Genomic DNA, 14,539 nt, shown 5'->3' with positions numbered 1-14,539 from the left:
GACAGCACGTAGGTTCAAACCATCACTTGAAGAGTGAAACTAAGAATAGAAATGAAACAAATCAATTTCGTCCCCAATAACAAACAGGTTTGCATCAAAGTAAATCAGCGATTATTAGCTGCTAATAACAGTATGGTTAGCATTCGTTCGCTAGCATTAGCACATCGTTCAAACCACTACACAACTGGACTTAAGTGTCCGATCGCGAGTGGAAACACAACAACAACAACACAAAAGATGATACATACAGGCGTTGCCTCTGTAGATATTAACATTAACAAAGAACGTAGGCTCGTAGAAGTGTTTCCCTCTCTCACTAACTTGGATGCGGCATTTAAAGCGCTTTGAGCGCCTTGAAAGGTGGAAAAGCGCTATATAAGTATAACACCATTTACCATTCTTCTTTGGGTGTATGCGCGCTCCAGTGGTCCTCAAACTGCGGCCCGCGGCCCAAGTATGGCCCGCCTCCACATTTGGTCCGGCCATTTTGATTTTTTTTTTTTTTTCCTCAATCGTGTTATTTATTTTCTGGCCTTTTCCTTGAAGAATTCAGAGAGGGTTATTTGGTTATTATCTATTTAATTAATAGTGTTTTTATTATTAATTATTATTATTATTATTATTATTATAAAGAATCCAGAAAGGGTTATTTGATTGTGGCTTTCTGAAAAACAATAATTTTTTACATTTATGCACTTCTGCAATCGTCACACTTTTTCTGTAACAAACTGACCCCGGCCCCTCATCAGAGAAGGGAAAAGTTATGTGGCCCTCACAGGAAAAAGTTTGGGGACCCCTGCTTTAACACATATTGCCAAAGGCAGAACAAAAACCTATCTGCCTATATATACCAATATTTTTTATTTCTATTAGATAAATGTTTCAGTAAAATGTTACACATTCTTGTGTATTTGCCACTTATTGCCACAGTTAACATTGAGGCTTTGGGCCTCTTTTGATCTCGTTGTGAGTTTGTAAGGTTGTGACTTCTGATTAAACAAACTCGATGCCAATCAAAACGTTTGTTGTTTTTCCCCAAATTAGAATCGATAAAGAATCGAATCGTTAAGCAATATCGATAATGGAATCGGAATCGTAAAAATCCTATCAATTCCCATCCCTAATCACCACACACGAAAATGTTGATACAGTTTGTCTCAGTGATGAGAGAATGTTGCCTTAGATTATTTTTGTCACGTAAAAGCGCTGTCCAGATTGATGACTAGGAGTGGGAACCTCAGGGCACCTCACGATACGATACGATTCGCGATACAAGGCTTACGATAACGATTATCTCATGATACCACGATACAGCGATTATCGATAAATTGGTCAGAAATTTGATACAGGATATTCTACAATACAACTGTTGAAATGGAAAAAAAGATGTTTCAAAATAGAAAAAGTACTGTTTTAGTCATTTATTAAACAGTGACACCTTTTCAGTGCAACATTGCTGTAAAATATAAATCTGCAAATTGTGTACCTGCACATACAGAGGAAACAAACCACAACCACTGATATTTCTTTGAGAGATCATGATGAATGGCACCCTTAACTTCTTTAAAGAAGTTAGAAGAAGAAAAAACAGGAAAAACCACGTTGAGAGGCCGTAAAAGCAAGGCGAAAACAAATAATTGACTCAAATACCTGCACATGGTAGAGGATTCCAAAAACCAGGGCGGCAGACAAATGAAAAAACCTAGGCAAAGTTTCACCTTGCAACGAAGGGGGTCAAGAATACAAACTGTCAAATGGCAGCAAGTGAATGTCTCGGCAAGCCGCCTAGGATCGGTTTAAATCACTGCTGATGAGCTGGAATTGGATGCAGGTACGGCGTTGGGTACTCATCCCACAGCTCTGTACAAAACCATCTAACCAGCAGCAGAATCTGACAAAATCATGCAAGTCGTCATACTAGCTTCGCTTGCTAGCTAGCACAGCTATTCTCCCCCAGCATGCATTGCGCGCATAGAACATGGCGCCCCCGAAGGTCAAAACGTACTAAATATTATGGATTTTTAAATCAATGGCAATAATATATGTGTTTCTAATCACATATTTTAGTAAAAGATAACAATTGTGGCTTATTAGAGCCTACAAGTCTTTCAGAGCGAGGTTCCCTTTAATCTCATATTTAGAGGTTTTTCATCACATGAAAAGAATAATTGCTGCAAATATTTCCTCCCCAGACTTTTCTTTGTAATCGAATATGTGAACGGCGGCGACCTAATGTTTCACATGCAGAGACAGCGGAAGCTTCCCGAAGAGCACGCCAGGTAAGCTCACGCAATGGCATTCTTGTCCTTCTATGTAGTCCTTTTTAAGGTTTTAAGTTGCTTTTCAGGTTTTACTCCGCAGAGATCAGTCTGGCGCTCAACTACCTTCACGAGCGCGGCATCATCTACAGAGATCTCAAACTGGATAACGTGTTACTCGACTCTGAGGGACACATCAAACTCACCGACTACGGCATGTGCAAGGTACTCATGTTTATTTATGCGTGTCCGTGTTTCTGTTTCCTTAAACCAGTTTGGACCAGTTTATGTCTGCAAGTGTTTGTGCACATTTGAAAGAAAAATGAGCTGCTGTCATATTTTGTTTTTTTACCCCCGTAGGAGGGCTTGAGACCCGGTGATACGACGAGCACTTTCTGCGGAACCCCTAACTATATTGCCCCCGAAATACTCAGAGGAGAAGATTACGGTGAGAACAACAAATATTCACTCCACCGAATGACATTTTTGACTTCATGGTTTGAGTTGAGTGGATTGCTTTCTTGTCTAAGTGGAAAACAAAAATTCAAAAACAAGTCATCCATGTGGGCGGATTGACATCTTCACGATATTAAATTTGAGTAAATTAAAGGAACTAAGAAATGAGGTTCCGCACCACTACAATGTGACTACAGTACAAACAGATGAGTGGTATCATAGCAACAAGACCTGACTTGCATGAGCGCCTTCACTTTTTATACAGTACAAACTCTTCTGCGCTGATTAGGTAGGAAAAAGATGTAATTCCAGCTCGGTGGTTACGTAGATGTGCTTTTTAAAGTAACTTTTAAGTCATTCACTGTCATCTATGGCAGTAGACGTCCATTTCATTTGAACGGGGAAGGTTTGCAGCGAATATGTCAATGGAAGTAGGGCTGCAGCTTTCAAATATTTTAGTAATTGAGTATTCTACTGAAAATTCCATCAATTAATCGAATAAAACTTTTTTTGTGAAGGTTAAGAGCAATTATAAATATGCATGAGAAAACAAGACAATACACCTATATTGAACCATGTTCAGACGATCAATGTCTTTATTTTAGATGTACATTGTTGAAAACAGTCAATAATTGCATCTCAGATGTGACTACAAAAATTAAACAAATTCAATGCTTTCGCTCAAAAAACTTGAGATCTTATATAAAAAAAAAAACAATTTTTAAAATTCTTATTCCTTACCTAAAAATGTCATTACACTTGTAACACACGACCCTTAACAGCTAGGTGTTTTTCTCCACGTGTTTCAATTGAATTTCCATTTGTGTCAAGCTATTTTTAAGTTCTAATTAAGTTTTAAGTTGGTCTAAATTGTAAGACCTGATTTGATTTTGAAGTTTTGGCAGTGTTCAAAATAAATGTATGATACCTGCTGTATTGGAGAACATTAGGCGCCAGTGCTACTTGTTTTGTCCAGCAATGACTAACGAGCTAAAATTGACAGTTAGCTTTATTTGATTTTTATTTTACACCTTCATTACTCTACAGCGCTGTGTTTTTACAGATTAGATCAAGCCTGTATGTAAGACAAGTTAGCCACGCATCGACAGTGTATTTAATAGAAACTTAGCCCTCCGCAGAGCTAACTTTACGTTAGCAAGGTACATTAAGCTTAATCTTATTTATTAGCGCTGAGAAGTCTACTGCTTTAAGATGGTGGCTGTTTACTTACGCCGGCGAGTCTGTCATTTTGCATCTAGTTCTATATACATGTGGTATCTATGAGACTCATCACACGCTAAAACCGTAGCATCACGTGGGTGTAGTTTGTAGCAACGTTGGCGTAGTTTGTAGCGGCTGTCGGCTGCAGTCAGGTATTATTGCTTCTTCCTCTACGCACTTGACGTTAGCGCGTTGTGCCGCATTAAAAGGAGTCCGGGCAAAACGTCATGCTTAGAGCTAGCAAAATTAAACGATTCCTCAAAGCGGAGAAAATGCATCGATCAATTTTTAAAATCGAGTTACTCGAATTATTTGAGTAACCATTTCAGCTCTAAATGTGTCAAATTCAAATACAAATGCTTAAGATGACATTTATAAAATTGCCCAAAATAAGGAGAGACGCCAATCAGCTTTTTTGGAAACTTGCAAGGAGAACGGAAGGGCGCTATATAGTGCAATATTAGACTACACAATGCAGGCCATGAATATCATTCTAACGTAAGCCTTCCGTCTCCTTTCTTTTTTTTCGGGATGGCCCTAGCAAGAGAGGGGTGCACATTTTCTTGATTGCAATCCATCACTAATAACTCGACTTTATTGTAAGCAATCATTGTTAAAAGCAAGTACAATGATCCCTCGCTACTTCGTGCCCTAAGTCCATCGTGGATTTTTTTTTTTTCAATTTAAAAAAATTAATAAATAAAATACAGATGAGCTGTCCCGAGCTCACCCTCGCGCCCGCCGTCCCTCCTTCTCCCTGCTCTTTGTTCGTCATGCACTGGAGTTAACAATGTTGAAAGATGGTTGGGTTTGATCTTGCCACAGATGCTTGTAAGCCATAGTTTCAAAGCGCCGCATGCGTCAATCATCGTTTACTGTGGCAACTCATTGTGTGTAAGTGAGCAGTGGAGTGAGTGGACTCACTCAATGAAGCATTTAAGAAAGCCAAGGATTTTTCTACTACTTTATTCTTGTTTGAAAATAATTTGGTGGGACAGTAACATGTTTAAAACTTAACATACAGTGCCTTGCAAAAGTATTCGGCCCCCTTGAATCTTGCAACCTTTCGCCACATTTCAGGCTTCAAACATAAAGATATGAATTTTTTTTTTTTTGTCAAGAATCAACAACAAGTGGGACACAATCGTGAAGTGGAACAACATTTATTGGATAATTTAAACTTTTTAACAAATAAAAAACTGAAAAGTGGGGCGTGCAATATTATTCGGCCCCTTTACTTTCAGTGCAGCAAACTCACTCCAGAAGTTCAGTGAGGATCTCTGAATGATCCAATGTTGTCCTAAATGACCGATGATGATAAATAGAATCCACCTGTGTGTAATCAAGTCTCCATATAAATGCACCTGCTCTGTGATAGTCTCAGGGTTCTGTTTAAAGTGCAGAGAGCATTATGAAAACCAAGGAACACACCAGGGAGGTCCGAGATACTGTTGTGGAGAAGTTTAAAGCCGGATTTGGATACAAAAAGATTTCCCAAGCTTTAAACATCTCAAGGAGCACTGTGCAAGCCATCATATTGAAATGGAAGGAGCATCAGACCACTGCAAATCTACCAAGACCAGGCCGTCCTTCCAAACTTTCTTCTCAAACAAGGAGAAAACTGATCAGAGATGCAGCCAAGAGGCCCATGATCACTCTGGATGAACTGCAGAGATCTACAGCTGGGGTGGGAGAGTCTGTCCATAGGACAACAATCAGTCGTACACTGCACAAATCTGGCCTTTATGGAAGAGTGGCAAGAAGAAAGCCATTTCTCAAAGATATCCATAAAAAGTATCGTTTAAAGTTTGCCACAAGCCACCTGGGAGACATACCAAACATGTGGAAGAAGGTGCTCTGGTTAGATGAAACCAAAATTGAACTTTTTGGCCACAATGCAAAACGATATGTTTGGCATAAAAGCAACACAGCTCATCACCCTGAACACACCATCCCCACTGTCAAACATGGTGGTGGCAGCATCATGGTTTGGGCCTGCTTTTCTTCAGTAGGGACAGGGAAGATGGTTAAAATTGACGGGAAGATGGATGCAGCCAAATACAGGAACATTCTGGAAGAAAACCTGTTGGTATCTGCACAAGACCTGAGATTGGAACGGAGATTTATCTTCCAACAGGACAATGATCCAAAACATAAAGCCAAATCTACAATGGAATGGTTCAAAAATAAACGTATCCAGGTGTTAGAATGGCCAAGTCAAAGTCCAGACCTGAATCCAATCGAGAATCTGTGGAAAGAGCTGAAGACTGCTGTTCACAAACACTCTCCATCCAACCTCACTGAGCTCGAGCTGTTTTGCAAGGAAGAATGGGCAAGAATGTCAGTCTCTCCATGTGCAAAACTGATAGAAACATACTCCAAGCGACTTGCAGCTGTAATTGGAGCAAAAGGTGGCGCTACAAAGTATTAACGCAAGGGGGCCGAATAATATTGCACGCCCCACTTTTCAGTTTTTTATTTGTTAAAAAAGTTTAAATTATCCAATAAATTTTGTTCCACTTCACGATTGTGTCCCACTTGTTGTTGATTCTTGACAAAAAATTTAAATTTTATATCTTTATGTTTGAAGCCTGAAATGTGGCGAAAGGTTGCAAGGTTCAAGGGGGCCGAATACTTTTGCAAGGCACTGTAATTATTACATTTGAAGTGTTTAAAAACATGTAATCATATATACGTTTTTTAAAATTATACTTTGGGGGGGGGGGGGGGGGAAGAGAAAAAAACTTGTCTTATATGTATCTCTTTCCAATCAGATTTTTCACCCATTAACCGTGAAAAACGAGGGAATCACCGTATTTAATAAGCATTTAAATACAGTGGGGAGAAGAAGTATTTTATACGCTGCCGATTTTGCTGGTTTTCCCACTTGCAAAGCATGTAGAGGTCTGTAATTTGTGTCATAAGTTCTCTTCAACTGTGAGGAATGGAATCTAAAACAAAAATCCAGAAAATCACGTTGTATGATTTTTAAATAATAAATTTGCATTTAATTGCATGAAATAAGTATTTGATACATCACAAAAATCGAACTTTATATTTGGTACAGAAACCATTGTTTGCTATTACAGATACCAAACGTTTCCTGTAGTCCTTGACAAGGTTTGCACACACTGCAGCAGGGATTTTGGCCCACTCCTCCATGCAGATCTTCTCCAGAGCCTTCAGGTTTCTGGGCTGCTGCCGGGCAACACGGACTTTCAGCTCCCTCCATAGATTTTCTATCGGGTTCAGATCTGGTGACTGGCTAGGCCACTTCAGGACCTTAAGATGCTTCTTACAGAGCCATCTTACAGAGCTCTTTAGTTGCCTTGGCTGTGTGCTTTGGGTCGTTGTCATGCTGGAAGACCCAGCCACGATCCATCTTCAGGGCTCTCACTGAAGGAAGGAGGTTGTCAGCCAAGATCTGGCGATACATAGGCCCATCCATCCTCCCCTCAATACGGTGCAGTCGTGCAGTACCCTTGGCAGAGAAGCAGCCACAAAAAATGTTTCCTCCTCCATGTTTCACGGTTTGGATGGTGTTCTTGGGGTTGTACTCATCCTTCTTTTTCCTCCAAACACGACGAGCCGAGTTTAGACCAAAAAGTTCCATTTTGGTCTCATCCGACCACATGACCTTCTCCCATTGCTCCTCTGGATCATCCAGATGGTCAGTGGCAAACTTCAGACGTGTCTGGACATGCACTGGCTTCAGCAGCGGGACCTTGCGTGCGCTGTAGGATTTTAATCCATGACGGCGTAAAGTGTTTCCGATGGTTTTCTTGGAGACTGTGGTTCCAGCTCTCTTCAGGTCATTGACCAGGTCCTGCCATGTAGTTCTGGGCTGATCCCTCACCTTCCTCATGATCAGTGATGCCCCACGAGGTGAGATCTTGCATGGAGCCCCAGAACAAGGCAGCTTGACCGTCAACTTGAACTTCTTCCATTTTCTAATAATCGCTCCAACAGTTGTTACCTTCTCACCAAGCTGCTTGCTTATTTTCCTGTAGACCATCCCAGCCTTGTGCAGGTCTATTTTATCCCTGATGTCCTTACACAGCTCTTTGGTCTTGGCCATTGTGGAGAGGTTGGAGTTTGTTTGAGCATGTGAACAGGTGTCTTTTATACAGGTAACAAGTTCAAACAGGTGCAGTTACTTCTGGGAATGAGTGGAGAACAGGAGCGGTTCTTAAAAAACTAAGAGCCGAAATATTTACTACTTGGTAATGTATCAAATACTTATTTCATGCAGTTAAATACAAATTTATTATTTAAAAATTATACATTGTGATTTTCTGGATTTTTGTTTTTCGATTCCGTCCCTCACAGTTGAAGAGAACTTATGATACAAATTACAGACCTCTACATGGCTTGCAAGTGGGAAAACCAGCAAAATCGGCAGTGTATCAAATACTTGTTCTCCCCACTGTATCTCATCAGTAAGCATGTATTCAAGTGTGCTCTGAAACACAAAACTTCCTTTTTTAATACAGTATTTCTTCCAGTGTTTCTTCGAGTTTTGATATTCAACTGCAGAGGGAGCCAAAATATATAAACATAGACATGATTGTTAAGGGAGTCCCCATTCCCTTTTAAAACATGAGTAATTTGAACCCGCCCTAACAGAGAAGATGCTTTCAGTTTTCCGTTGTTGTGTCACTGGAGGTCAGAAAAACTGCGTAGAAGTTGGAAAGTCAAGCGTAATTGTTAGTCTCGTGTGTACTGTATATACTTCCTGACTCAAATTGCTTTTTACGCACGGGCAGTTTTCCCAATGGGTCAATCAATATTACTGCACCACTCAAGATGAAAATATAATTAAAAAAATCAAAACAACTTGACCCTTCTGTTTTACAAGAAATGTGTTTGCACACCAAATCAATCAATATTTATGTTAAAATATATATGAAATATTTATGTAAGACATAGCTGTGTCTTTAAATACACATTAAATAGAAAAAAAAACATGTCTCCATTAGGGATGTGACAATATACAACCATAACAAAGATGTATTTGAAATATTTAATTAGCCAGGCTAATGTCGTAGCTCTCATCTACAGTACATGTACGTAAAATGCGTAGCTGATTACAACTACATTATCCTAACGTAATATTACGACTTTTTTACTCGTAGCAATAGTACGACTTACATCTCGTAGTCCTTCTTTTTCCCTTTTATTTGGCCCTAATACGTACTACATTAACACAACAATAATAATCCTTCTGTTAATGGACCCTCATCCGTTGACAACTTAAATCTTTTCTAAATACTTCAAAACACTCATCTGCAAATGCTATGCTAGGACGCGACGATTCGGGTCAAACACACACCATACGGAACTTAAACGTTATGTCAATGTCAATATTCAGGAAGTTTTAACAGGCTTACACCAGAATTATATTCATTAACTTGAAATATGCTTCTGTGAATTTTTCTCCTCTTTTCCAACTCCGTGCCAATGTAGTCAGGCACAACTTTGCAACCTCATTTTGACCGGATTGGACGACTAGAGCCGTTAAATGGCACTGAAACCAGAACATTCACAGCCAGTCTTTTGTGGCCATTTACAGGTCACCTCCTGTTCATTTTCGGGCATTTACAGGTTACTACTGTTGATTTTGAGTCACTTCCTATTCATTTAGGGATATTCCTGAGTCACTTGCTTTTCAGTAAGCCAAAATTAAATGGAAAGTGACCTGGAAATGCCCCAAAATAAACAGAAATTACTCGTAAATGCCCTAAAAGGAAAAGGAAGTGACCGAAAATCAATAGAAAATGACGTGAAATGCTTCGAAAATAACTCATTGCCTGGATTTTGCTGCCACTGACGGCAATGGACGTTTGATCCGTTTGAAGTGGCAGCAAATTACCCATTCGCTGCCACCCTCCCAGTTCAAATGGATTGGATGTCAACTAGTGATACTCATTCCAATTCACAGCATAAGGATGAAAAAAGCTTGTTTTTCTGTTTATTAGTTGTTTTGTAGAATATTCTAGAACGATTTCCTGACCTATGTATCGATAATTGTTGTATCACCGTCATCGTAAGCCTTGTATAGCAAATATACATGGATATATGGCGGAAAACACTCAGGTGACTTGAAGTTCTGTTCTGAGACCCCCAATTTGGCCAAATTTCGAAATTGTATATGAAATTCCTATATTAAAAATCTTTATTTTCTGGGGGAAGAAACATTTTGAACAGGAGGGCATTCTTGACATCTTAAAAGTAGATAAAACAGGTTTCTTAATTGGAAAAATGGTTTTGGACACCCATCCTGGTACATATTAAATAACAAACACTTCAAGATGATCCCCCTTTGTCTACTCAAGTCTTTGATAATCAAAATGCACGCACTAAGACGTGGGTGGATGTACAATAATAAAGGAAATTCGTGTGTGAATAAATGTAGCTTTAATTTTGCCATGTCTTAAGGGGGGGGGGTAGCTGTATAGTTTATGATAACTTTACTGCCTACATTTTTTGATTTGGCTTGGTTTTAGTCTGTGCAAAGAAATACATTTCCAGAGTAATTTTAGGGTTTAAATTCCACTACCATAATATTTTTTTTTGCTGGTGTGCTTCTAAAATATCTTTTCAATTATAATGAAAGAATGTGAATGAATGACTGCTTTGACTGAGAATAAAAGGCTCCATAAGCATAAAGGGACCTAGGCTTTATTATGGAAGCATCTAATGTACAGTATTGGCCCCAATATAAGATGGTGTTTTTTGCATTAAATAAGACTGAAAAAGTGGGGTTCGTCTTACATTCGCGGTCTAGACGTTATACCCATTCAAAACGCTAGATGGCGCCAGATATCATTGAAGCGATGTTGATCTGTCACGACAGATCTCAGCTGCTCTCAAGTTTAACCACTTTGCATTGTTTTATTGCTATGTTTTTCCTTATTCAGATTTGTTTCAAGACTACAGTTACTGTTAGACTTCACTTTGATGGTTAATGCAGTTATTGCAATTTTGCTGTTTTGTCACAATAGATTGGTTTATTTACATTTCAAAAACCAGAAGCCATTCATTTACGAATGTGAATGCACTTTAGTTTACATATTTAAATGTTCAGATATTAAGATTTGAATGAGGCAAAATAATATGCTTTTTCTCTCAAATATATTGTTATAATCATTTGTGTCAGATGTACTGTAATTCTTTTCTGTATAAAAATTAATTTGGTATTAAAGTCTTTTTTCAAATTTCAGTCTTGAAAAAGAGGGGGTCGTCTTATATTCGGGCCAGTACGGTATGTCGTACATCGATATCATCCCATAATAAGCAATCCAAACGGCACCACGGGTCGAAAAGGTAATGGATAGCATGCTAGTCAGTTAGCCTGCTGTGTCCATAAGTCTTTTTTGTGGCTTTCGCTACATTTCCGGTAACTCGAGGTGCAAGCATGAGCGAGCATCAATAAAGACACACAGATTTTGAATAGATATTATCGCGTACATACCTTGCTTTAAACCAAAAATTCTCTGTATCATGTATCACCGAGTGTAAAGACACAGCTGTGAATGGCCGCAGCCGGACTTTGTTTGGACTTTATGGGTGAAACACGGGGCGTGATGTAGAAGTCATAGACAAAAATGAGTGTTTGAAATTTTCTTTTTCAAATATTTACCCTTTTAAAGGTTGTTTTTTCCCAATTTTTCTTTGTTTCGATTGAGTATCATCTAAAATATCGAGGAAATGCGACAGTGACCAAAAAAAAAAAAAAAAAACACAATTTAGCGATATTTATGAGGTAGATATCCATGACCTATTTATAGACAGTTTTTCTCATTATGACGTAATTTGTTTAAAAGAAAATGAATGAATGAGTTTAAAATACGCACGTGAATAACTTCTTAACTTCTTTTTAAAACTAAATAATAGACATCAATGAATGATTCTAAGCTAAAAATGATAAATAAATTGAATAATAATTCTTTTTATGGCTAGGTTGAAACAAAAGCGGTAGCGATGTGTCTGTAAACGGGGGTCTCCATGGTAAAACGGACAAATTAAAAATAGTCTGAGGGCATACTGCGCCATGAAACTGCTATGGCAGCATATAGACATATTGTTCTATCAAACACAACAGTTCTTTTGGCTTGAAATACAGCAGTTTATTTAAAAGAGGGGGGCAAGAGCAGAAACTGCTTCTTCAGCCTTGTCTGTGTTTTCCGCCATATATAAAATGCTACCATGACAGCTGCTCAATTTCTCTCCGGGGTGCGCGCATCGCAGTTTGGGAATCCCCTCTCTAATCCAAGCTTTCCTCATGACTTAAGTAAGCCATTTTAATGCATTACTACTTGTAGGTTTAGTCAGTGAGAACCCATTTACAGTATCATCTTTTCCTCGCAGGGCAGGTTGCCATAGTAACAGTGAGATCAAGTATTGGAGGGATTACAAGTAAACCTACGTGTCAGAAGTCTGATCTGAAGCTGTTCGTCTAATTTGCGTGTACGTGTCTGTATGTGTAGGCTTCAGCGTGGACTGGTGGGCACTGGGCGTACTGATGTTTGAGATGATGGCGGGCCGGTCACCCTTCGACATTGTGGGAAGCTCCGACAATCCCGACCAGAATACAGAAGACTACCTCTTCCAAGGTAACTGAAAGCAATTTAACTCCATGGTTTCCGCCATCTCCTATCTGTCTGGCGGTGAATGATCATGTTTACTTTTCGCTGACGGCGACAGACGTCCAATCCATTTTGAATGATCGTTGCCAGCCACTCCTAGTTAACTCATTTGCTCCCAAAAACGTATAAATACGTTCTATTTTTAATTGTTTCAGTGCCCCAAAAACGTATTTACACGTCTTTTACGTTTTTTTTCCACAAGAGACATCTCTAGGTTCTGATGCAAGTTCACTCCAAATCACAACGCTCAAAATCCATTTTAAAGCAATAAAACTGGCCACTGGAGGGCAGTAGCGCATTTGGTAAGAACTCATATCGGACCATGAAAGGAAATGAATGAAGAGAAATACAGTGGTACCTCTACATACGAAGTTAATTCGTTCCAGGACCTTGTTTGTATGTCGAAATGGTTGTATGTCGAGGAGGATTTTCCCATAGGAATACATTATAATTCCATTAATTCGTTCCACAGCCCAAAAACCTACACTAAATCCATAGAAAAATACTGCTGGTACGATTACAAATGGCAATTAAACATCGCAAAACAAATAAATTATTAATAAAAATCGGAATAATATAATAATAATCATAATAACAATAATTCCTGTAATAATATAACAAATCGGGTTCTAATGTGGCAGACGTTTTTTGCTGTACCTGAACGCACCGCAGGGCTGACGTGCCAGAGTCAGAGCGGTGAGTATGAGAGTTTCACTTTCAATGTTTTCTGGCGAACACCATCAATTGCTGCAGAAAGTTGGCGTTTTGTGTAGGGCTGTCCCAAACGACTAATTTCCTCCCGATTAGTCAGCCGACTATTTTTACGATTAGTCGACTAATCTAATAATTTTTTTTTTCCATTTTTTTTTTTTTAACTAATTTAATAATGACATTTTTGTTAAAGCTAATTAATTCACAAAAAACATTTTGGAACACCTAAATTCTTTATTAACGTATAAATAAATAACATAAATATCAATAATAAATCACAAACAATGAGGTCAAATGCTGCTGGCATTAACTGGTGCAAAAAAATGTAAACGGAAACACTGTGACTTTACCGTTTTAACAGGAGTCAAAACAATTCTTACTCTTTTTACAGTATGTCATTGTCTATATTGTTCTAAATGTTAAAATGAATTGCAATCATTTTCAGAATACTTTGTGTGAGTTCAGATGCTCTTTCCGGTGTGCATTCCGCATTTTTTGGGTAGGGGAAAAACTGTTCAACTTTTGTTTTAACCTGAAGATAACGCAGAGGGCACACTTAAATATATTACCACAATTATTTTGAATGAAAGGCACACATACCCAAAGTAACAAAAATTAAGTACCGGTATATAGTATTAATTTTATAGTATACTACTATATGTAAAACTTTATAATATTAAATAACTAACATTAGTGCAGTCATGGATTACAGTAAGCAGGCCAGTGGTGTTTCCATATATATTTTTTATTAAATTATGTATATACAGGATATATGTATATATTTTCCCTAAGTGGGAGCTTCCATGATCCTAATAAATTTAATAATAATTTTAAAAAATATATAACTATATTAATTATTTTATTAAATAAAAATGCGCATTGATACGACGCACATAAAGGCAACTTCCATTTAAAAAATCGTGAGAGAGTTGTATGGACTTACAATCCGCTAGCTTGTTGTTTCTTATTGTCTTCAAAAATTTTATTTAGGTGACGGCGCTTCAAGTGTTCGTTTATAGCAGACGTGCTACCGTGGTATGCGAGCTCAGCTTAGCAAAGAGTACACATAGTGGCACCCTCTATATTTTCCTTGATATAATTCCAGGCTCTGGCTATTCTGGTCCACTTTTTTTGGCTTTATGCCGCTTTCACGTGTTACCACCTCTGCCCTTTTTGGAAATTGGCGGTGTTTTCAACTCCTCACCGGCGATTCACTTGGCTCGTTGTCGTCGGTTAGTCTGGGTT

General features: G+C 38.5%; 1 protein-coding gene across 1 annotated transcript in view; it reads left to right on the top strand.

Moving 5' to 3' along the window:
* The window catches only part of prkci (protein kinase C, iota), a 111,454-nt gene that overhangs the window by 77,006 nt on the left and 19,909 nt on the right, over positions 1-14,539 (top strand). Inside the window, exons 11-14 of the mRNA XM_057858223.1 lie at positions 2,193-2,279; positions 2,348-2,483; positions 2,619-2,706; positions 12,425-12,550. Coding sequence (XP_057714206.1) covers positions 2,193-2,279; positions 2,348-2,483; positions 2,619-2,706; positions 12,425-12,550 — 437 coding nt within the window. The remainder of the gene's footprint in view (positions 1-2,192; positions 2,280-2,347; positions 2,484-2,618; positions 2,707-12,424; positions 12,551-14,539) is intronic.

This window comes from Corythoichthys intestinalis, chromosome 14, assembly GCF_030265065.1.
Source record: "Corythoichthys intestinalis isolate RoL2023-P3 chromosome 14, ASM3026506v1, whole genome shotgun sequence".
NCBI classification, from domain to species: Eukaryota; Metazoa; Chordata; class Actinopteri; order Syngnathiformes; family Syngnathidae; genus Corythoichthys; species Corythoichthys intestinalis.
The sequence above is the reverse complement of the archived record's forward strand: the minus strand, read 5'-3'. Positions and strand labels throughout refer to the sequence as shown.